Below are 20,687 nucleotides of genomic sequence, written 5' to 3'. Positions count from 1 at the left end.
GTCAGGGAACATAAAAGTGGAATTACTGGTAGTTTATCACAATAAATGTATCCATCCCACGGTTGTTTTAACTGGGACAGGGTTAATTTGAGAAAGTGGTAAGAGTGATGACAAAGTACAGTATACTGCAGACAGTCAATAAGGAACACAGAGACCTCTGAAGCATTGGTGTATACAAAACATCTTTTTTATTATTAAAAAGAGAACAAAAAGCATTGCCAAGTTACATACACAAGTGCGTTTGATCAAGTTTCAAGATCTTCTACCTTAAAGGCCTGTGTGTCCGGCTGTACCTGAGGAGCACTGGCAGACAGTGCCCACTAGGGGGCGTCATAAAGGCTTATCTACGGGCCTGTGGCTAGAGCTCGGTAAGCACTGAGCCAGGAGGCCCTCGGCTTCCTCCTCTGGAGTGTGTGTGTGTGTTTGTGAGTGTGTGTGTGTGAGAGAGTGTGCATGTACAGTATATGTTTGGGTGTGTGTGTGTGTGTGTGTGTGTGTGTGTGTGTGTGGAGGGGTGTCTGGGACTTTGGACACTATGCAACATTGTGGGGACTAAAGGTGCACCAAGGGCCAAGGTCATTTAGGCCAACACGACCCCAGAGCTAGTCTTCCTCGCCCTCTGACTCAGATTCTGCAGGAAAGAAAGAAAGAAAGGGAAGAAGAGAGAATACGAGAAAGAAAGGAAGGAAAGCACAAAACATATTTTTTCCACAAGAAAACATACTGTTGAGACTTAACATGTAAATAGATTAATAATAACAACCTGTGATACATCACTATCATTCTCTGTGCTGTCATTTCTCATCTAAAAATATCTTATCTTCCTCTGTAGACACACACACACACACAGAGACACACACACACACACATACACACAAACAAACACACACGCACACACCTTCCTCTGCATTCTGAAGCCACTCCACAAACTTGTTCATCTGCTCCAGGAAGATGCTCTTGCCCTTGGCTGAGTGGGCGTCTTTGTGCCATTTCAGAATGGCTTCCTCGCTCAGGACGTCCGCTGGGAAACAACATAGAGCAAACCCAAAGTTTATAACTCATAAACACACAAAAAAACTCAAGCATGCAAGAGCGCCTCAGGACGTCCTCTGGGAACTACCACAGAGAGCAAACCCAACGTTTATAACTCACAAACACAAGCACGCAAGAGCTCCGCAGCGCAGCTCAGGATGTCCTCTGGGAACTGAGACAAAAAGCAAACCCAATGTTTATAACTCACAAACACAAGAATGCAAGAGCTCCTCAGGACATCTGCTGGGAACCAACACAGAGAGCAAACCCAATGTTTAAAACTCACAAACACACAAACACAAGCATGCAAGAGCTCCTCAGCCCAGTCCAGCAGAGACTTTCCTTTTCGTTGGTAAGTGGCCTCAATTAGGTACCTGTATCAACTGCCATCTGCTCAACTAGGCCCCCTTTTTCTTAATTGGAATACAGGATACAAGGCAACGTCCATCCAACTTTCTCTCCATCCATCTACTTCAAACCATTCATCCATCCATTAAATGATCTGCCTATCAACATCCATTAAATTATCTACATTCAACTTTTAAACTATCAACTTTTAAAGCTGCAGTAGGCAAGTCTGACAGATTGAGGGGACTTAGCCAAAATTTTGAATGTTTACAACTCTAATGCCCCTCCCCCACTACCACCGAGTATCCACTCATCGAGTTTGTGCTCGTCAGTGCGCACCAGACTGTGATTGACAGTCAGATCTCACACAGCCCTGCTCTGATTGGACCAGAAGACCCGGGAGCTGTGGAATTTTGCAAAACAAATAACAGGCTAGGTGGAGGTAGAAGTGCAGGTTTTTTTCTAAAACTGGCTGATTTATGTTTTTCTGTCGGAGCATAGTGTCGGTTTCAGTGAATATGATCAAACAAATCTTGCCTACTACAGCTTTAAAGTATGAAGATTCATTAAACTATGTGTATCAACATCCTTTCAACTATTTGCCTATCAACATCCATTAAACTGTCTATTAACTACCTGTCTATCAACATCCATTAAACTATCTGCCTATCAACATCCATTAAACTATCTGCCTACCAACATCCATTTAACTATCTGCCTATCAACATCCATTTACTGTAACTATCTGCCTACCAACATCCATTCAACTATCTGCCTATCAACATCCATTTACTGTAACTATCTGCCTATCAACATCCATTTAACTATCTGCCTATCAACATCCATTTACTGTAACTATCTGCCTATCAACATCCGGTAACACTCCAAAATAAGGTGCCATAATAAATAGCAAACTAGTAATTACCTAACCCTTTGTTAATATTTGTTAATTGTTACTAAAATATCTATTTGGCACAAGTTAATCGTTTTTTCATCATTAATTAAATATTAGTTGTTTGCATAAAATCTGTATGTTAATGTTTTAACAAATCTATTGACTAATATTGTATTAATATATGTTAATAGTTAACTAAATATATTTTTGGCACTAATTAACAGTTATTTCTTACATCATTTAAATGTTAAATGTTTATTTACAAACTATATGCTAATATAAAAGTTAATGACATATTATTATTTATCTAGCTTTTCTGATTAGCTTTGTGGATAATTTATGGAATTTATGGTTTATAGCTTTATGGTCTTGTGGGGTGTATAAGGCACCCTACTGCCAGTGGTTGGTTGTGTGAGAGTTTGCGCTCCTCTTCTTCCACTTCATCCTTATTGGATACCTCTGTGGTTGGCTGTCCTGTAATTGGTGACTCTCTGTCTCGTGTTTGAAAGTAGTGTACTCTTTGCCTTTGGAAGTACTATTTGGTTGCTGCTTGAATTTGGTGAAATTCAGGGGAGGGGGGTGTAACAGAGTTAGAATGTAGTTTAGTGTTTGTATGTGATTTTCGCCGTAATTAAGCAACTTTATTGAGATTGGTATTTTGGAGCCCCCTTTGGAGAAACGCTATACTGCAGCTCTGCTGCGTTTTGTCCTTGTATTGTTGCCATAGCCGATCAGAAGCGGTATGCTTTGCATTGCGTAGGTTGACTGTATAAAGCTCTCCCCACTTTGTTTTAATTTTGTAACTGTAAAATGTTGTTGAAAAAGTTGAAAACTTTGATATACCACCTGTATTATGTTATTTTACATGTACAACTGAGTTAAGATTTGGGTGCAATTCTAGTAACTTAGGGTACGTTCAGACTTAGCGTCTTTTTCTGACAAAAGAAGTTATGCAGACCGTTTTTTCAGTTTGAAAAAAAAAATCTGCCAGCGTTCTTGTTCCAAAAAGCAGCCGGAAGCGTCTTTTTGCGATAGACAAAGTTACTAACGTTACGTGTGGGTACCAAATGAGAAGAGAAAACTCACGTTGGCTATTGCTTTTGGTATGTTATGGTAAAGTTGTGAAGTCATGTCAAACAATTCCCTATGCTCAGACACTAAAACGAGTCTCTCGACCGGTGTTCTGTCACCTTCTCCATTTTTTACTTGGTTGTCATGGGAAACCACAGGTCTCGGTAATCTGCTTGTGATTGGTCATCTGTAAAAAAGACAGCATGACGTATGGCGTTTTTCCGCTAGAAGTTGAACATTTCTCAACTTCTGAGCTGCAGAAAAAGACAGTTGCAGTCGCGTTTTAAAAGAAGCAGACGACTTTTTTGAAAACACGGTCTACTCCATAGGTTTATAATGTAAAACGGACGCCGGCAGCTGAGAAAAAGACGCTTAGTCTGAACGTACCCTTAGAGAACGTTTATTAATGTTTTCATTATGACCACGAGTTCATACACACTGAGTCTAACGTGACTAGCTGTAAACTCCGCTAGCAACTTTCCATGCATTCAGTGTAGTTTAGCTTAGTGTGCATGGAAAGTGCAATTCAGTCTAGCAGGAAATGAATGTACATTTAGTTTAGCATTATGTTTATGCATGACCTCCATTATGGTCACGCCTGTGAGTGTTTAGTGAGTCTCAGAATATTAATAAACTGTCGTTCTGTGCACCTGAACATTCCATGTCGCATGTCTCCCTTGCTAGTAGGGCTGACAGTGATGGTATAGGAATGATGTATGTAATATAGCCCATTCAACTACTTTTTTTTTGTTTTAACTTTTCCTAAAGGAATAAATGTGATAAGCCAGTTTTGGTCTCGGCCCCTTCACCGTCTGACTAGTTACATATTACTAATATATTAATTAAGCTTAACCAACTTTATTATAAGGGGCCCCACGCTTATAGCTATATACTACTAATATATTAATTAAGCTTAACCAACTTTATTGCAAGCGGTTCCGGCGCCGACAACAGTGGCAGCATGTCAAGGTAGCTCCGTGTTTTTTTCTTGAATTTCCCCTTGGGGATCAATAAATCTATCTATCTATCTATCTATCTATTGTAAGGGTCCTATGGGGAGGGGTTCATATTGGGATAGGCAGAAGCACAGTTTAATAACAATTAGTTAAATAATAATAAGTCATTAACTTTTCTATTAACATATAGTTTGCAAATAAACATTTAACATTTAAATGATGAAAGAAATAACAGTTAATTAGTGCAAAAAAGACATTTAGTTAACTATTAACACATATTAATACAATATTAGTTAATAGATTTGCTAAAACATTAACATACAGATTTTATGCAAACAACTAATATTTAATTAATGATTAAAAAACTATTAACTTGTGCCAAATAGATATGTTAGTAACAATTAACAAATATTACCAAAAAGGGTTAGGTAATTACTAGTTTGCTATTTATTATGGCACCTTATTATGGAGTGTTACCCAACATCCATTTAACTATCTGCCTATCAACATCCATTTACTGTAACTATCTGCCTACCAACATCCATTTAACTATCTGCCTATCAACATCCATTTACTGTAACTATCTGCCTATCAACATCCATTTAACTATCTGCCTATCAACATTAATTTACTGTAACTATCTGCCTACCAACATCCAGTGCCGCTCCTGGCCATTCGGGTTCCCAAAGCTGTTTTAAATTATATCAATTATAAAATGATTGTCATTCATCACAATGATGAAGTCATTTTGTTTCAAAATATTTTTTTGTTAAGAAATATTACTATTTTGATGCTGTTCAACTAATTTATAAATGGTGCACTGTGACTTTAAGAACATTGTGTCTACACGGTTCTCATACTGATCATTACAAGCTCTGCTCTAGACTCGTCTTTGTTGCCTTCATGATTTCCTTTTAAAATTTCTTATATTAAAAAATGATCAACAATGACAAGCCAGCTGGAACCTGCCACTCTCTCTCTCCCTCTCGTGCGCGCTCAGGCGCTTTCCGAAATAAATGGAACACCGTAATTCACAGCCAAGATTTTGTACATTTTCTTAAGCTATGAGGTTAATACACAGGTTAATGTATTAATATGTTTTTTTTTTTTTTTTTGTAGGATAACGTTTAAGTTAGAGCTGCTGCATAATGGAGGTTGAGAGAGGACCCCAAAAGTATCATCCTTATCTAACATGCTGTTGGTGCATTTTGACATTATAAATGTTCTCTAAGAAGAGTGGAAAACAGTTTGGAGTAAAGATATTTATTGGCTAAATTGTGGTGCCCCCTCTGTCACTTGGTGCTCTGATGCGTGATGCATGTGGTGGTAGCGGCGGCACTGTCAATATCTATTAAGATGCATTAAACTATCTGACAACTAGTTTACTAGTTAAACTATCTAACAACTTGTAAATTATGTGCATTCATCTTTTAAACTATCTAAAACTATCAACATTCATTGAACGATGTGTATCAACATCCATTAAACTATCTGCCTATCAACATCCATTAAACTATCTGTCTATCAACGTTCATTAAGTTATCTGTCTATCAACATCTTTTTAAACTATCTACTTTTGAACTATCAACACTCATAAAACTATGCAACTACCATGTCTATCCTAGCAACATCTTAGTAACCATCTCTGCATTATCTGTTTTTTTTTTAAGTATATTTTTTGGACAGGACAGTGGAGAGTGACAGGAATCAAGTGAGAGAGAGAGGTGGGCTGGGATCGGGAAATGACCGTAGGTCGGATTCGAACCTGGGTCCCCGTGGGCACTCGGACCTGTATATGGTGCCACAGCACCCCCCTGCATTATCTGTTTTAACTATACATGATATTTTACAATCACAATCTTTGCATTTTCATGCACTGGTAATTCATTGTTGCATTTCTAGTTTTATTTGAAAAAGGTGCAGCAAATGATTAAAGTTACATTTGAAACGTTAGTCATGTGCTGCACCTTTCTAAAATAAAAATAAGCAATCTAAACATCTGTGTGCTCCAGTGATCCTGTCCTTTTACTAGACAGGATTTATTTGTCTTTTCTAAATGGCGTGGACTTTATCAGTGAGCTTTTCTCCAGACATGAGCGGCCTCCAATGCTGGCTGGTGTAAGAACCTTTGTAGAAGAGCACGACAATCTTGGAGAAGGCCTTCATGAAGTGGATGTTGTCGTAGCAGTAGTCCTGGATCTTCAGCAGCAGAACGAGCTCCGACTGGCCCTGAGAGCTGAAAATGGCCAGCAGGGGTGCGTAATGCTGGAACACACAGAGGGTACGACAGTTCAGAAGTGGGCTAAACCAGTTAGCCTAGCTTAGCATAATTCACTGAAAGTGGGTTAGACCAATTAGCCTAGCTAATTGCTGTTAGGGAGCTATTAGGCCTGCTGGTCTTACCCACTTTCAGTGAATTATGCTAAGCTAAGCTAATGCTGTCAGACTGGGTTATTGCACTCATAGAGAGCAGAAGGGGATGTATACTGTTATCTAATTCTGGGGGTTATGTTTATTTCCCAAACATTTGACATGTTATTTTGAGAATCTTCAGAAGTATTAACACAGTAAAGAAAGTCGGACCCGTGAAATAACAGGCAGAAAATTCTAGTTGTTGGAATTTGTACAGTGTTGTTGGACCATTTGATCAATACAAACAAAAAATGTTATTGTTAAATGTTTTTTGTGTTATATGATGTGTCAGGCTTTAGAGGTATAAATGTGATAATAACATTTGAATCAATCAATTCTGTTTCTTCCCTTTTCCTATATTTTAACCCTTAGAACCCTAAGCTGTTTTTAGGGCATTTTCACTATACCTTTATTCATAAGGATTTATTCTGGTCATTGTAAGTGCCACACACACACATTATATATTGTTTTTTTCAGCAGAGTCTAGGCTATCCAGATCATTTAATGTATTAGTACTAGCATTGATTTTATTTTTATTTTTAAAGAATTTAAATATAAAAAGCGTATTATAAAAAGTCTTATATTTTGACCTGTATCTCTCCACAGCAAGCTCATAGCTCTACATGCATTTCATGTGTGTGTAGGGCAGACTGTCCTGAATCGGGCAATATAATTGCCATGTTGAAGGAATACTCTGGGGCTGAGCAATTTACAGAAATATGTGGTGTGTGATTTACAGAAATAAATGCCATTTTTTATTTAGTGATGAAATATGACATTTCTGCGCTCCATATCTGTGACACGAACTGATCTGACCTGACTTGACCCAAGTTTGCATGTTAGCATGTGTGCCTATGGTGTATGCACTCATAATGATTCTCAATTTTGCTGTCACTTCGTCTGTTTTATAACCCAGAACGATGTTATATTGGTATATCAAATGATAGCTCTGTGTCTCCGTGAGTCCGTGAGTAATTCAAACGAGAGTAATGGGTGTGCAGTGTGGTTTGTGTACATGAAGTTAATATTTTGCAGTCACTTCGTCTGTTTATATAAACCAGAAGGATCGATATACATGGTACCAATGGATAGCCCTGTGTCTCCTCTTTCATCTAATATGCTTGTCATATCTATGCGATCACGGGTTCGCGAGTAATTCAAACAAGAGTAATGGGTGCGCAGGTGAAGTATAGACTGTAAATATGATGCAATTTGATTTAATTTCATGATTTTTAAAAATGTCATACTTGATCGTACAGACAAGTGCGTAGTGTCTTTGGAAAGCCCCACTTCTTCTCTGTCATACAATAAATGTTTCATCTCGCTGCGATGAACAGTCGCGGAGCAATGTAACAGAGAAGAAAGGGTGTATTTTTTGACGCACTTTGCGTCAATCGGGTTCTATGGGTTAAATGCATTTGGCTTTACTGTGTCATAAAATCTGGGCAGAGCATACACTTTAAGTTTTATAAGTCACAGTGCTGCTTGCAGGACACTGTTTTTCCACCAGATGGCAGACTACACCTGTCAGATTGCATTCAGTGGGTTTTTCAGCAGATTTTTTTTTTTCAGGTTAGGCTGAAGAAGAACAGGTCTGGGAAACTTGAGTATCATATATGATGCACACGGCTAACGCTCACTCACTCATTCATTCATTCTGCTGTATTAACATTTTTTAAAATCATTTTTATTCATTCCTCTGTGTGTGTGTGTGTGTGTGTTAGAGTGCGATCCGGGCCGCAAATTTCTGTCCGAACCCGGCCCGAGCCAGACGCAGATGATGCCTCAGTTATTCCCATGCTAGTGATTAAACGTTCACGTTTGTGGATAGCCTGTCTTTAGCCCATTAAACGGAACAAACAACAAATGGAATTCTTGTCTACAGAATCAGATGAGCGTGCACACACGCAGGTCACACACAGCGCACATTAACAAGAGGCCCAAGCAAGTGAAATTCTAGTCTTACCATTGACGAACAGTCCCTCTGTCACTGATCCATATGCAGCATCAACATTAATTGGGGCAACTCGAGGAAATCCTCCTCCAGTTGAACGAGACGACCGTATAGCCTACCGGTAGCCTATGTCTTTACCTCAGTATGCAACGCAAATACAACTCCCTTTACATTGTAGGCCTAGAGTTAATTTGCTTAGTTTTCTTTGGTCTTAAAATCTCCTGATAGGCTAACAACTTTTTTTTTAACTTCACCCAAGACGTGCCACCTGAAATGCACATGCGTTGTCACGGCTACTTAAACAAATCTTGCACACAGGAAGAAAGCTGTTACGTTTTATTTTATTCTCAAAAAACAAACGTTTGCATCATGTAAAGCAGATCTGAACCGAACCCGACTATAATTTGTAAATATTTGTCCGAACCCGACCCGACCCGTCGGGTCCCGTCGGGCTCGGGTCGGGTAGCCACACTCTAGTGTGTGTGTGTGTGTGTGTGTGTGTGTGTGTGTGTGTGTGTGTGTGTGTATGTGTGTGTGTGTGTGTGTGTGTGTGTGTGTGTGTGTGTGTGTGTGTGTGTGTGTGTGTGTGTGTGTACCTTCAAGTGTTTGAGAGCCTGCTCAGCAACCAGTTCCTCTTTCTTGTTCCATTCCACAGCATTCATGAGGCAGGTCCACAGCAGACCAATCACAGCCTGCTCCTGGAGCTCATTCCGCTTCATCTCCTCCTTCACATACGCTGCTATCTACACACACACTCACACACACACACACACACACAGCACATACACACACACACACACACACACACACACACACAAAGCAAACACACACACACACACACACACGCACACACAAAGCAAACCAACACACACACACACACACAGCACACGCACACACACACACACACATGAAACAAGATGAAATAATGACAACAAAATCCAAATACGTGTGTGTGTGTGCGTGTGTGTGTGTGTGTGTGTACCTCTCGTATAGGGCACTCCTGGGACAGGCGTTCCTGTAGTTCCTTCTGCAGCTCCTTGCGTGTCCCCAGGGTCTGCTGCACACGCAGGAACTCAGACAGTTCCTTCAGGCCCGCCTCGTTGAAGTACTTGGAGAAGTGCTCCACCGTCTGCTTATTGGGAGGGAGCAGCTCCTGGACACACACACACACACACACACACATTACAACACAATGACATCACTTCCTGTGAAGTACTTGGAGAAGTGCTCCACCGTCTGCTTATTAGAAGAAAGCAGCTCCTGAGGGACACACACACACACACACATCACAACACAATGACATCACTTCCTGTGCAGTGCCAAGGCTCCTACAGAGTAGGGGTTCTTCACTGACAGTCACTCTGGAAGAACTTTCATTACGGAATGGGGTTACACGTCTGACCATCAGGTCATCCTGCGTTACAGTGTGTGTGTGTGTGTGTGTGTGTGTTAGAGAGAGAGAGGGCTTGTGTAGATTAGTGTTCTGATACACTTTATTCCTTGGAGCAAGAGTGAAGCCCATCCCCACATGAGTGAAACCCAAACACACATCTCACACACACACACACACACACACAAACACACACCACATTACTCTTGGAATACGTGTTTTAAAAACACACATCACACACACACACACACATCACATTAGTCTTGGACTACGTGTTTTAGAGGAGTACAAAAACACACATCAAATTACTCAAAAACACACATCACATTACTCAAAAACACACATCAAATTACTCAAAAACACACATAGCATTACTCTAAAACACACATCACACACACACACACACACACACACACACACATCGCAATACTTTTGGACTACATGTGGATTTAAGTGAACTGATTCTGTTGTCATGGAAGCTACAGGGAGAGGTTAATGACATGAGTTAGATAATAACACACACACACACACACACCCACACACAGAAGGCATCACCATGGAAACACTTCTCCATGATAAAAAGAAGTGACACTCACATTCATACATCTATAGAGTTGCTATAGTAACAAGTGTGATAGACACCCACTCACACACTCCCACTCAGCCACAGCATCAAGCATCATGACATCATCAGCACGAGACAGGAGGCCGGACCTACCAGCAGTCTCTTGTCCAGGTTGGCCTTCCTGAGTGCAGAGGTGACAGAGTTGGCGTCCTTCTCTGCCATCCAGGCTTTGAACATCTTCACAGCAAAGGATGCAGAGATTCCTGACACCACACAAGGCACAACAGAGCTAAATGTAGCAATGGTACTGTTTAAACGTTTAAATGTTTAGAGGAGCAGCCGGGGCCTACTGGTTAGCGCTTCGGACTTGTAACCGGAGGGTTGCCAGTTCGAACCCTGACCAGTAGACACGGCTGAAGTGCCCTTGAACAAGGCACCTAACCCCTTGAGAGACCAAATTTTACCTCATGGGATCAAAAGAGTATATATATATATATATATAAACTGCCAGGATTGACTGGTGTGTGTGTGTGTGTGTGTGTGTGTGTGTGTATTTGTGTGTCAGACTCACCCTCCTTGACCAGGTTGTCGCTGAAGAGGCTGGTGAGGATTGGCGGGGGCAGGTTGCCACTGGACAATAGGATGCCGGTCAGCATGGCCAGCTTGGTTTGCTCTGTCTCCGAGAACGCTTTCAGGAAGAGCAGCAACTGCAGAGGAAGTGACGTCACACCATCAGGGACTAACCAAAGACCTACACATGTGCAATGCATGAACGTGACGGAAAGACTCTCAACAGGTCCGCGGCCACCACCTGGTTCTATTTCATGACACCCTGTGTGTGTTGGCACAAAAAAGCCAATGAGCCTGACGTCTATTTACCCCATGTGAGAGGTTTTATTGCTTATGATTAGTGGCTATGAAGTGGATTTAGGGTGTTATGGTGATGTAGTGTGAGAGGTTTTATTGCTTATGATTAGTGGCTATGAAGTGGATTTAGGGTGTTATGGTGATGTAGTGTGAGAGGTTTTATTGCTTATGATTGAAAAGTGGCTATAGGAAGTGGATTTAGGGTGTTATGGTGATTAGTGTGAGAGGATTGCTTATGATTAGTGGCTATGAAGTGGATTTAGGGTGTTATGGTGATGTAGTGTGAGAGGTTTTATTGCTTATGATTAGTGGCTATATGAAAGTTATGGTGATGTAGTGTAGGTTTTGTTGCTTATGATTATGGGTGGATATTTTATGGTGATGTAGTGAGAGAGGTTTTATTTGCTTATGGTAGTGTGTGAGGGTTTTTAGTGGCTATAGAAGTGGATTTATTGTTATGGTGATGTAGTGTGAGAGATTTTATTGCTTATGATTAGTGGCTATGAAGTGGATTTAGGGTGTTATGGTGATGTAGTGTGAGAGGTTTTATTGCTTATGATTAGTGGCTATGAAGTGGATTTAGGGTGTTATGGTGATGTAGTGTGAGAGGTTTTATTGCTTTATGATTAGGTGGCTATAAATTAGTGGATTTAGGTGTTATGGTGATGTAGTGTAGTGAGAGGGGTTTATTGCTTATGATTAGTGGCTATATGAAGTGGATTTAGGGTGTTATGGTGATGTAGTGTGCTAGAGGATTTTTTATTGCTTAGTGTGATTAGTGGCTATGAAGTGATTTAGGAATTGTTATGGTGATGTAGTGTGAGAGGTTTATTTGCTTATGATTAATTGGCTATGAAGTGGATTTAAGGTGTTATGGTGATGTGTGAGAGGTTTATTACTTATGATTAGTAGCTATAAGTGATTTGGGTATTATGGTGATGTAGTGTATGAAAGTTTATTGCTTATGATTAGTGGCTATGAAGTGGATTTAAGTTATGTTATGTGGTGATGTAGTGTGAGAGGTTTTAGGTTTATTGCTTATGATTAGTGGCTATGAAGTGGATTTAGGGTGTTATGGTGATGTAGTGTGAGAGGTTTTATTGCTTATGATTAGTGGCTATGATTTAAGTGGATTTAGGTTTTATTACTTATGGTGCTATATGGATTTGATGTAGTGTGAGAGGTTTTATTGCTTATGATTAGTGGCTATGAAGTGGATTTAGGAGGGTGTTATGGTGATGTAGTGTGTGAGTTTTTTGCTTATGATTAGTAGCTATGAAGTGGATATTTATGGTGATGAGTGTGAAGGTTTTATTGCTTATGATTAGTGGCTATGAAGTGGATTTAGGGTGTTATGGTGATGTAGTGTGAGAGGTTTTATTGCTTATGATTAGTGGCTATGAAGTGGATTTAGGGTGTTATGGTGATGTAGTGTGAGAGGTTTTATTTGTGTTATGGTGATTAGTTTTGGCTATGAAGTGGCTTTAGGGTGTTATGGTGATGATGTAGTGTGAGAGGTTTTATTGCTTATGATTAGTGGCTATGAAGTGGATTATGATTAGTGGCTATGAAGTGGATTTAGGGTGTTATGGTGATGTAGTGTGAGAGGTTTTATTGCTTATGATTAGTGGCTATGAAGTGGATTTAGGGTGTTATGGTGATGTAGTGTGAGAGGTTTTATTGCTTATGATTAGTGGCTATGAAGTGGATTTAGGGTGTTATGGTGATGTAGTGTGAGAGGTTTTATTGCTTATGATTAGTGGCTATGAAGTGGATTTAGGGTGTTATGGTGATGTAGTGTGAGAGGTAGCTTTATTGTTATTATGAGTTAGTGGCTATGAAGTGGATTTAGGGTGTTATGGTGATGTAGTGTGAGAGGTTTTATTGCTTATGATTAGTGGCTATGAAGTGGATTTAGGGTGTTATGGTGATGATTAGTGTGATTTAGTGTTATAGTTTAGTGTGAAGGTTTTATATGATTAGTGGCTATGGGAAGTGGAGTTTAGGGTGTTATGGTGATGTAGTGTGAGAGTAGGTTTTTTGCTTATGATTAGTGGCTATGAAGTGGATTTAGGGTGTTATGGTGATGTAGTGTGAGAGGTTTTATTGCTTATGATTTGGCTATAAAGTGGATTTAGGGTGTTATGGTGCTAGTGTGAAGGTTTTTGTGCTTATGATTATTTAGGGTGTTATGGTGATGTAGTGTGAGAGGTTTTATTGCTTATGATTGATTAGTGGCTATGATGTAGTGGATTTATGGGTGGTTATGGTGATGAATTATTAGTGTGAGAGGTTTTTATTGAATTAGTTATGATTAGTGGCTATGAAGGTTTTTGGATTTAAGTGTTATTTGGTGTTATAGTGTAGTGTGAGAGGTTTTATTGCTTATGATTAGTGGCTATGAAGTGGATTTAGGGTGTTATGGTGATGTAGTGTGAGAGGTTTTATTGCTTATGATTAGTGGCTATGAAGTGGATTTAGAGTGTTATGGTGATGTAGTGTGAGAGGTTTTATTGCTTATGATTAGTGGCTATAAAGTGGATTTAGAAGGTGTTATGGTGATGTAGTGTGAGAAGGTTTTATTTTTGTGCTGTAATGATTAGTGGCTATAAAAGTGTAGAGGGATTTGCTTATGATTATGGTGATGATTTAGTGTTATAGGTTTAGTTTTGTACTTATGATTTAGTGGCTATGGAAGTTTGTGATTTGTGGGTTTTGTTATGGTGATGAATTTAGTGTGAGAGGTTTATTGCTTATGATTAGTAGCTATGAAAGTGGATTTAGGGTGTTATGGTGATGTAGTGTGAGGTTTTATTACTTATGATTAGTGGCTATAGAGGTGGATTTAGTGTATGGTGATAGTGTGAGGAGGTTTTATTGCTTATGATTAGTGGCTATGAAGTGGATTTAGGGTGTTATGGTGATGTAGTGTGAGAGTTTTATTGCTTATGATGATTAGTGGCTATGAAAGTGGATTTAGGGTGTTATGGTGATGTAGTGTGAGAGGTTTATTGCTTATGATTAGTGGCTATGAAGTGGATTTAGGGTGTTATGGTGATGTAGTGTGTTTTATTACTTATGATTGGTGGCTATGAAGTGGATTTAAGGGTGTTATAGTGATGTAGTGTAGAGAGAGTTTTGTACTTATGATTAGTAGCTATAAGTGATTTAAGTGTTATGGTGATGTAGTGTGAGAGGTTTTACTTATGATTAGTGGCTATGAAGTGGATTTAGGGTGTTATGGTGATGTAGTGTAGAGGTTTTTGCTTATGATTAGTGTATGCTATGAAGTGGATTTAGGGGTATTATGGTGATGTAGTGTGAGGGTTTATTGCTTATGATTAGTGGCTATAAGAAGTGGATTTAGGGTGTTATGGTGATGTAGTGTGAGAGGTTTTATTGCTTATGATTAGTGGCTATAAAGTGGATTTAGGGTGTTATGGTGATGTAGTGTGAGAGTTTTTTATTGCTTATGATTGAAAGAGTGGGCTATGAAGTGGATTTAGGGGATTTTGTTATGGTGATGTAGTGTAAGGAGAGGTTTTATTGCTTATGATTAGTGGCTATGAAGTGGATTTAGGGTGTTATGGTGATGTAGTGTGAGAGGTTTTATTGCTTATGATTAGTGGCTATAAAAGTGGATTTAGGGTATTTATGGTGATGTAGTGTGAGAGGTTTTATTGCTTATGATTAGTGGCTATGAAGTGGATTTAGAGGTGTTATGGTGATGTAGTGTGAGAGGTTTATTGCTTATGATTAGTGGCTATGAAGTGGATTTAGGGTGTTATGGTGTTAGGGTGTTATGGTGATGTAGTGTGAGAGGTTTTATTGCTTATGATTAGTGGCTATGAAGTGGATTTAGGGTGTTATGGTGATGTAGTGTGAGAGGTTTTATTGCTTATGATTAGTGGCTATGAAGTGGATTTAGGGTGTTATGGTGATGTAGTGTGAGAGGTTTATTGCTTATGATTAGTGGCTATGAAGTGGATTTAAGTGTTATGGTGATGTAGTGTGAGGTTTATTGCTTATGATTAGTGGCTATGAAGTGGATTTAGGGTGTTTGGTGATGTAGTGTGAGAGGTTTTATTGCTTATGATTGAGTGGCTATGAAGTGGATTTAGGGTGTTATGGTGATGTAGTGTGAGAGGTTTTATTGCTTATGATTAGTGGCTATGAAGTGGATTTAGGGTGTTATGGTGATGTAGTGTGAGAGGTTTTATTGCTTATGATTAGTGGCTATGAAGTGGATTTAGGGTGTTATGGTGATGTAGTGTGATGGGTTTTCTTTTAATGATTGGTATGTAGTGGATTTAGGTGTTTATGATGTATGTGAGTCATACCATGAATTATGTGCATAAAATGCATATATGTTATTATATATATAGTATTTAGTATGTTTTGGTGTAGTGTGGGAATGCTATTGTTTAGTATGCATTGGTGATGCAGTGTGTGCAATTGTGCTGGTAGCATGTAGTATGTTTTATTGATGCAGTGTGTGTATGTATTGATGCAGTGTGGGTATATTATTGTGCTAGTATGTGTATGTATTGATGTAGTGTGGGTCCAGTATGCTATTGTGCTAGTATTTAGTATGCATTGATGCAGTGTGGGTATGCTATTGTGCTAGTGTGTGTATGTATTGATGCAGTGTGGGTATGCTATTGTGCTAGTGTGTAGTATGAATTGGTGATGCAGTGTGTGATATTGTGCTAGTATGGTGTGGATTCAGCAAATCAGGTTTACCTTTTTGATCTCCTCCTCAAAGGCCTTCTCTAGGTATTTATACCTCCTGATCAGCTTATTAAACACCTGAAAACAGACAACACTGAGTGGAACGTTTACTTCATTTGGTTTGCTTGTTTTACTGTACAGGCTCAGGCGATGAGCAACAGGATATGAGCTCCACAGACACACACACACACACACACTCATCATGTTGAATCATCACTGAGGCACTTTCTATGGGCCCAGTGATAAACAGAGTCTGAAAGTCTGTGTCTTAGAAAGGCAGACTCCATCATTACATTACATTACATTACATTACATTTGGCTGACGCTTTTTAGACAAAGCGATTAACAACATAGTAAACAGTTTAAGTTTTAGAGCAGTTCTCAACAATTTTAGGACAATTTAAAAACATTAGAGTACAGTAAGAATAAGTGCATCAGTGAGTGCATAATACATCTGCTACAGATAGCAGTGTGGTTCTAAAAACCTGAGATAGCAGTGTGGTTCTAAAGACCTGTGACAGCAGTGTGGTTCTAAAGACCTAAGACAGCAGTGTGGTTCTAAAGACTTGTGATAGCAGTGTGGTTCTAAAGACCTAAGACAGCAGTGTGGTTCTAAAGACCTGTGATAGCAGTGTGGTTCTAAAGACCTGAGACAGCAGTGTGGTTCTACAGACCTGAGCATAGCTGCGGAGAGCAGCATGGTTCTCCTCCACAGTGAACACACAGTGTTTTGTCACCTTGGTCTTGTCCCCATCGTCGATACGTGTTCCACCAGGTGCTGCAGCAACAGAATGAGGTCAAAGGTCAGGCATACAAACACACAAATACACAGAGTGCGCAGACACACACCTATGTGCTAACATGTACATGTGTGTGTGTGTGTGTGTGTGTGTGTATGTGTGAGTGTGTGTGTGTGTTTGTGTGTGTGTGTGTGTGTGTGTAGTAGGCTATGAGTAGTCTGTGTGTAAGCCCTTTAGCAGTAATTGGGCTGATCAAGACTCAATTCCATCTCACAGACTGTCCCTCCCCCCACAGCTGAAAGTGAACTAATATTAGACAGATTAAGTCTGTGGAGTAGTACCTCTGTGCGTGTGTGTGTGTGTGTGTGTGTGTGTGTGTGTGTGTGTGTGTGTGTGTGTGTGTGTGCGTGCAAACAGTGTGTTCGAGAACTGGAGTGACTCATGTGCTAAATGTGGTCTTGTCTGTCCGAGTGTGTGTGTGTGTGTGTGAGAAAGTGTGTATGTGTGTGTGCGTGTGTGTGTGAGGTGCGAGGTGAAGGCTTAGCTGCAGATTAATTCTGGTTACTGATGCTGAGTGGCTCACAGGACTCCCTACAGACACTTCACTGCCCCACTCTCCTCTTTCCTCCTTTCTCCTCTCCTCTCTCTCTCCTCACTCCTTTCCTCTCCTCTCTCTCCTTCTCCTCTCCTCTCTCTCTCCTTCTCCTCTCCTCTCTCTCCTCCTCTCCTCTCTCTCCTTCTCCTCTCCTCTCTCCTCCTCTCCTTCTCCTCTCCTCTCCTCTCCTCTCTCTCCTTCTCCTCCTCCCTCCTTCTCCTCTCCTCTCCTCTCTCTCTCTCCTCTCTCTCTTTCTCCTCTTATCTGTGTGTGTGTGTGTGTGTCTAAGTTAGTATCCCTAGGTCCAGGTGTGCTTGTGGGCAGGGTTGAAGTGGACCTGGACACTACTGGTGACCTCTTTCACCAGATTTTAACGCCTAGCCTCCCGGTTATTGTTGCAACTTCCCTAGAGCCACACACACACACACACACACACACACACACACACAAACACACACACACACACATACAGACGCACATGCACACACACCCACACATACAGTACACTCACACACACACACAAACACACACACACACACATACACACACCCACACCCCCACACACACAAAGTCACACCCTCACACACGTCCACTCCAGTCTCACCGAGCATGCTCCCTGCAATGAGGATGTCAAACAGCGTGTCGGCATAGCGACGGTAGTCCAGGCGGGAGCCGTTGGAATCCAGGAACTTGGCTACAGCCTCCAGGTCCCCTCCAGACTCGTTGAGGCCCAGGACGATCGTGTCTCGGAACACCGTGGGCTCAAACTTCTCCTTTTCATCTACGGAGGAGGAGGAGAGAAGGAGGAGATGGAGGAGGAGGAGGAGGAGGAGGAAGAGGAGGAGATGGAGGAGGAGGAGGAAGAGGAGGAGGTGGAGGGAGAGGAGGAGATGGAGGAGGAGGAGGAGGAGGAGGAAGAGGAGGAGATGGAGGAGGAGCAGGAGGAGGAGGAAGAGGAGGAGGAGGAAGAGGAGGAGATGGAGGAGGAGGAGATGGAGGAGAGGAGGAGGAGGAGGAGGAGGAGAAGGAAGAGGAGGGGGAGGAAAGGAGGAGAAGGAGGAGAGGAGGAGGAGGAAAGGAGGAGAGGAGGAAGAGGAGGGGGAGGAAAGGAGGAGGAGGAGGAGAAGGAGGAGGAGGAGGAGAGAGAGCAATGAGGAACACTGCAACATGAGGAACAGGCATCACTCACACACACACAAACAGACACACACACACATCTCTCATAAGGCATCACACACACACACACACACTATCACACACATCTCTCATAAGGCATCACACACACACACACTATCACACACATCTCTCATACACACACACACACACACACACACACATACACACATACACACACATCCCAAATAAGGCATTGTGGCAGCTCTGTCATTTCTAGTCTGGGTTCCTGCTACCTATCTGGGGAAACCTGAGCTCTTGCATATCTTATCAACCACAAAGGAAACTTAGATCATCCAATTCTAATCTTTTACTGTAATTGTACCCAAAGTGCTCCACAAACAAAGTGGAGAAGCTGCTTTTATCCATTATGCCCCCAAACTATGGAACACCCTGCGTCTGTACATCAAGCAGGCGAGTTCAGTAAATATTTTTAAAAAAGATCTGAAAACATACCTGTACAGGAAAGCTTTTAGTTAACTCATCCTGTAGACTACTTTTTCAGATTATTCTACAACAATTGGGTTCTATGGAACTATTTATTTGTTTCTGATTGGCCGAGAGACGTTCCATGAGTTGGAATATCCCTGGACATTTCAACTCAGACTTTCCCACAGGTAATAATAAATCACTCCAGCGATACAATGCACGAAGATTCAACACCATGTTCTCATCCCAGCTCTCCACTATTTTAAGCAATGGGTTACTCCTTAGCAAACCATAACGAAACAGTGCTTCACCACATCTGTGGATTAAGCCACACAGTCAACTCTAAGTAAGATAAACGAGGATGCTAATTGTTCTCAGCATTGCCAGCATTGTGTATAATATGATTGTCACTTGGAGGAGACTTATAGATAACTAACGTTAGCATAGTTAGCTAACCGCTGCTAACATGCTAGCATCGTCACGTCAGAAAAGCATGGGGCTGTGCACAGTAGTGTAACATTTATTCACCATAAATTAATAAAGTTGAGTGGTTCTGCAATGTAGGCTATGTTTCCGTTTTTTGCAGTACCATGTCCCTTACATGACATGGCCCAGCGTCCTTGTAACATGCATGCAGCAAAGCTAAACATGAACGTAATTTCAGCCCGACTTTCAACATTTCTTTTAATGAAGACACGAAAAACCACAAAGACCCATAACGAGGGATCTGGAATGTTGGTTACCTAGCAACCAAGACGTTGTCTTTGTCTATTGAAAAGGGAACTATTTTTGATGCGTAAGAACGATGTCGAAATTAACATTTTTAAACAATAATGGGGTGTTTTCAGATAATTTAGTTTGTGGTAGAATTGTTGTATAAAAAGCAAATAGCACTTCGTGATCGTGGGATTGGTCATGGATATTCCCACGGCTGTTGTTGCCTGCGCCACTCGGCCTCCGGCCTCGTGGCTACGGCCGAACAACACCCGTGGGAATATCCATGACCAACCCCACTCTCACTCGTGCTATATTGCTTAATTCTACATCTGCTGCTATTGGAGGGCACAGCCAGCCAGAAGCAGATGGGCTCCCCCTATTAAGTCAGGTTCTGCTCAAGGTTTCTTCCTGGAATATGGGAGTTTTTCCTTGCCACAGTTGCCATATGGCGTGCTTGTGGGGGGTAAAGGGTTAAGGCTGCCAGTCTTGAATGTCTGTGTATAGTGTCAAAAATTTGCGACATATGCTAAGAGCAAGCTAAGGCTGGCTGCTTGGAGTCCGCATCAACGGGGCCTAAGCATTTGATAGCCTAAGCATTTGTCAGCAAAGCCTTTATATATCCATAGTAGTATAATAGTATTTCTGATATGTTGCTGATTGGATCATAAACGGCCACAGCAACAACGGGGAATGACTGACTCTTCTCTAATAACTGTGTTACATGTTATTTTCTATATTTCTGATGTGTTGCTGATTGGATCATAAACGGCCAGAGCAATGAAGAAAAGTGAAAGTGATTGATAATGACTGAC

At 40.9% G+C, this 20,687-nt stretch overlaps 1 protein-coding gene and 2 long non-coding RNA genes across 3 annotated transcripts in view; 2 read left to right on the top strand and 1 right to left on the bottom strand.

The window, feature by feature from the left end:
* Nucleotides 1–163: 163 nt before the first annotated feature.
* The window catches only part of bzw2 (basic leucine zipper and W2 domains 2), a 29,801-nt gene continuing 9,277 nt past the window's right edge, over nucleotides 164–20,687 (bottom strand). Inside the window, exons 4-13 of the mRNA XM_048230127.1 lie at nucleotides 18,161–18,337; nucleotides 16,896–16,999; nucleotides 16,234–16,299; nucleotides 11,195–11,330; nucleotides 10,777–10,886; nucleotides 9,651–9,821; nucleotides 9,265–9,411; nucleotides 6,429–6,567; nucleotides 899–1,021; nucleotides 164–631 (exon numbers count right to left, since the gene is read on the bottom strand). Of these exons, the coding sequence (XP_048086084.1) occupies nucleotides 603–631; nucleotides 899–1,021; nucleotides 6,429–6,567; nucleotides 9,265–9,411; nucleotides 9,651–9,821; nucleotides 10,777–10,886; nucleotides 11,195–11,330; nucleotides 16,234–16,299; nucleotides 16,896–16,999; nucleotides 18,161–18,337 (1,202 nt within the window). The 3' untranslated portion in view covers nucleotides 164–602. The remainder of the gene's footprint in view (nucleotides 632–898; nucleotides 1,022–6,428; nucleotides 6,568–9,264; nucleotides 9,412–9,650; nucleotides 9,822–10,776; nucleotides 10,887–11,194; nucleotides 11,331–16,233; nucleotides 16,300–16,895; nucleotides 17,000–18,160; nucleotides 18,338–20,687) is intronic.
* LOC125285752 lies at nucleotides 11,976–13,965 on the top strand. The gene is made up of 3 exons (XR_007192056.1): nucleotides 11,976–12,099; nucleotides 12,799–12,930; nucleotides 13,866–13,965. It is a non-coding gene; the product is annotated as an uncharacterized LOC125285752 (long non-coding RNA).
* LOC125285753 lies at nucleotides 14,526–15,369 on the top strand. The gene is made up of 3 exons (XR_007192057.1): nucleotides 14,526–14,556; nucleotides 15,026–15,096; nucleotides 15,313–15,369. It is a non-coding gene; the product is annotated as an uncharacterized LOC125285753 (long non-coding RNA).

The sequence above is a fragment of the Alosa alosa genome, chromosome 20 (genome assembly GCF_017589495.1).
Source record: "Alosa alosa isolate M-15738 ecotype Scorff River chromosome 20, AALO_Geno_1.1, whole genome shotgun sequence".
Taxonomy (NCBI): Eukaryota; Metazoa; Chordata; class Actinopteri; order Clupeiformes; family Clupeidae; genus Alosa; species Alosa alosa.
This window is presented reverse-complemented; position numbering and strand designations above follow the sequence as displayed.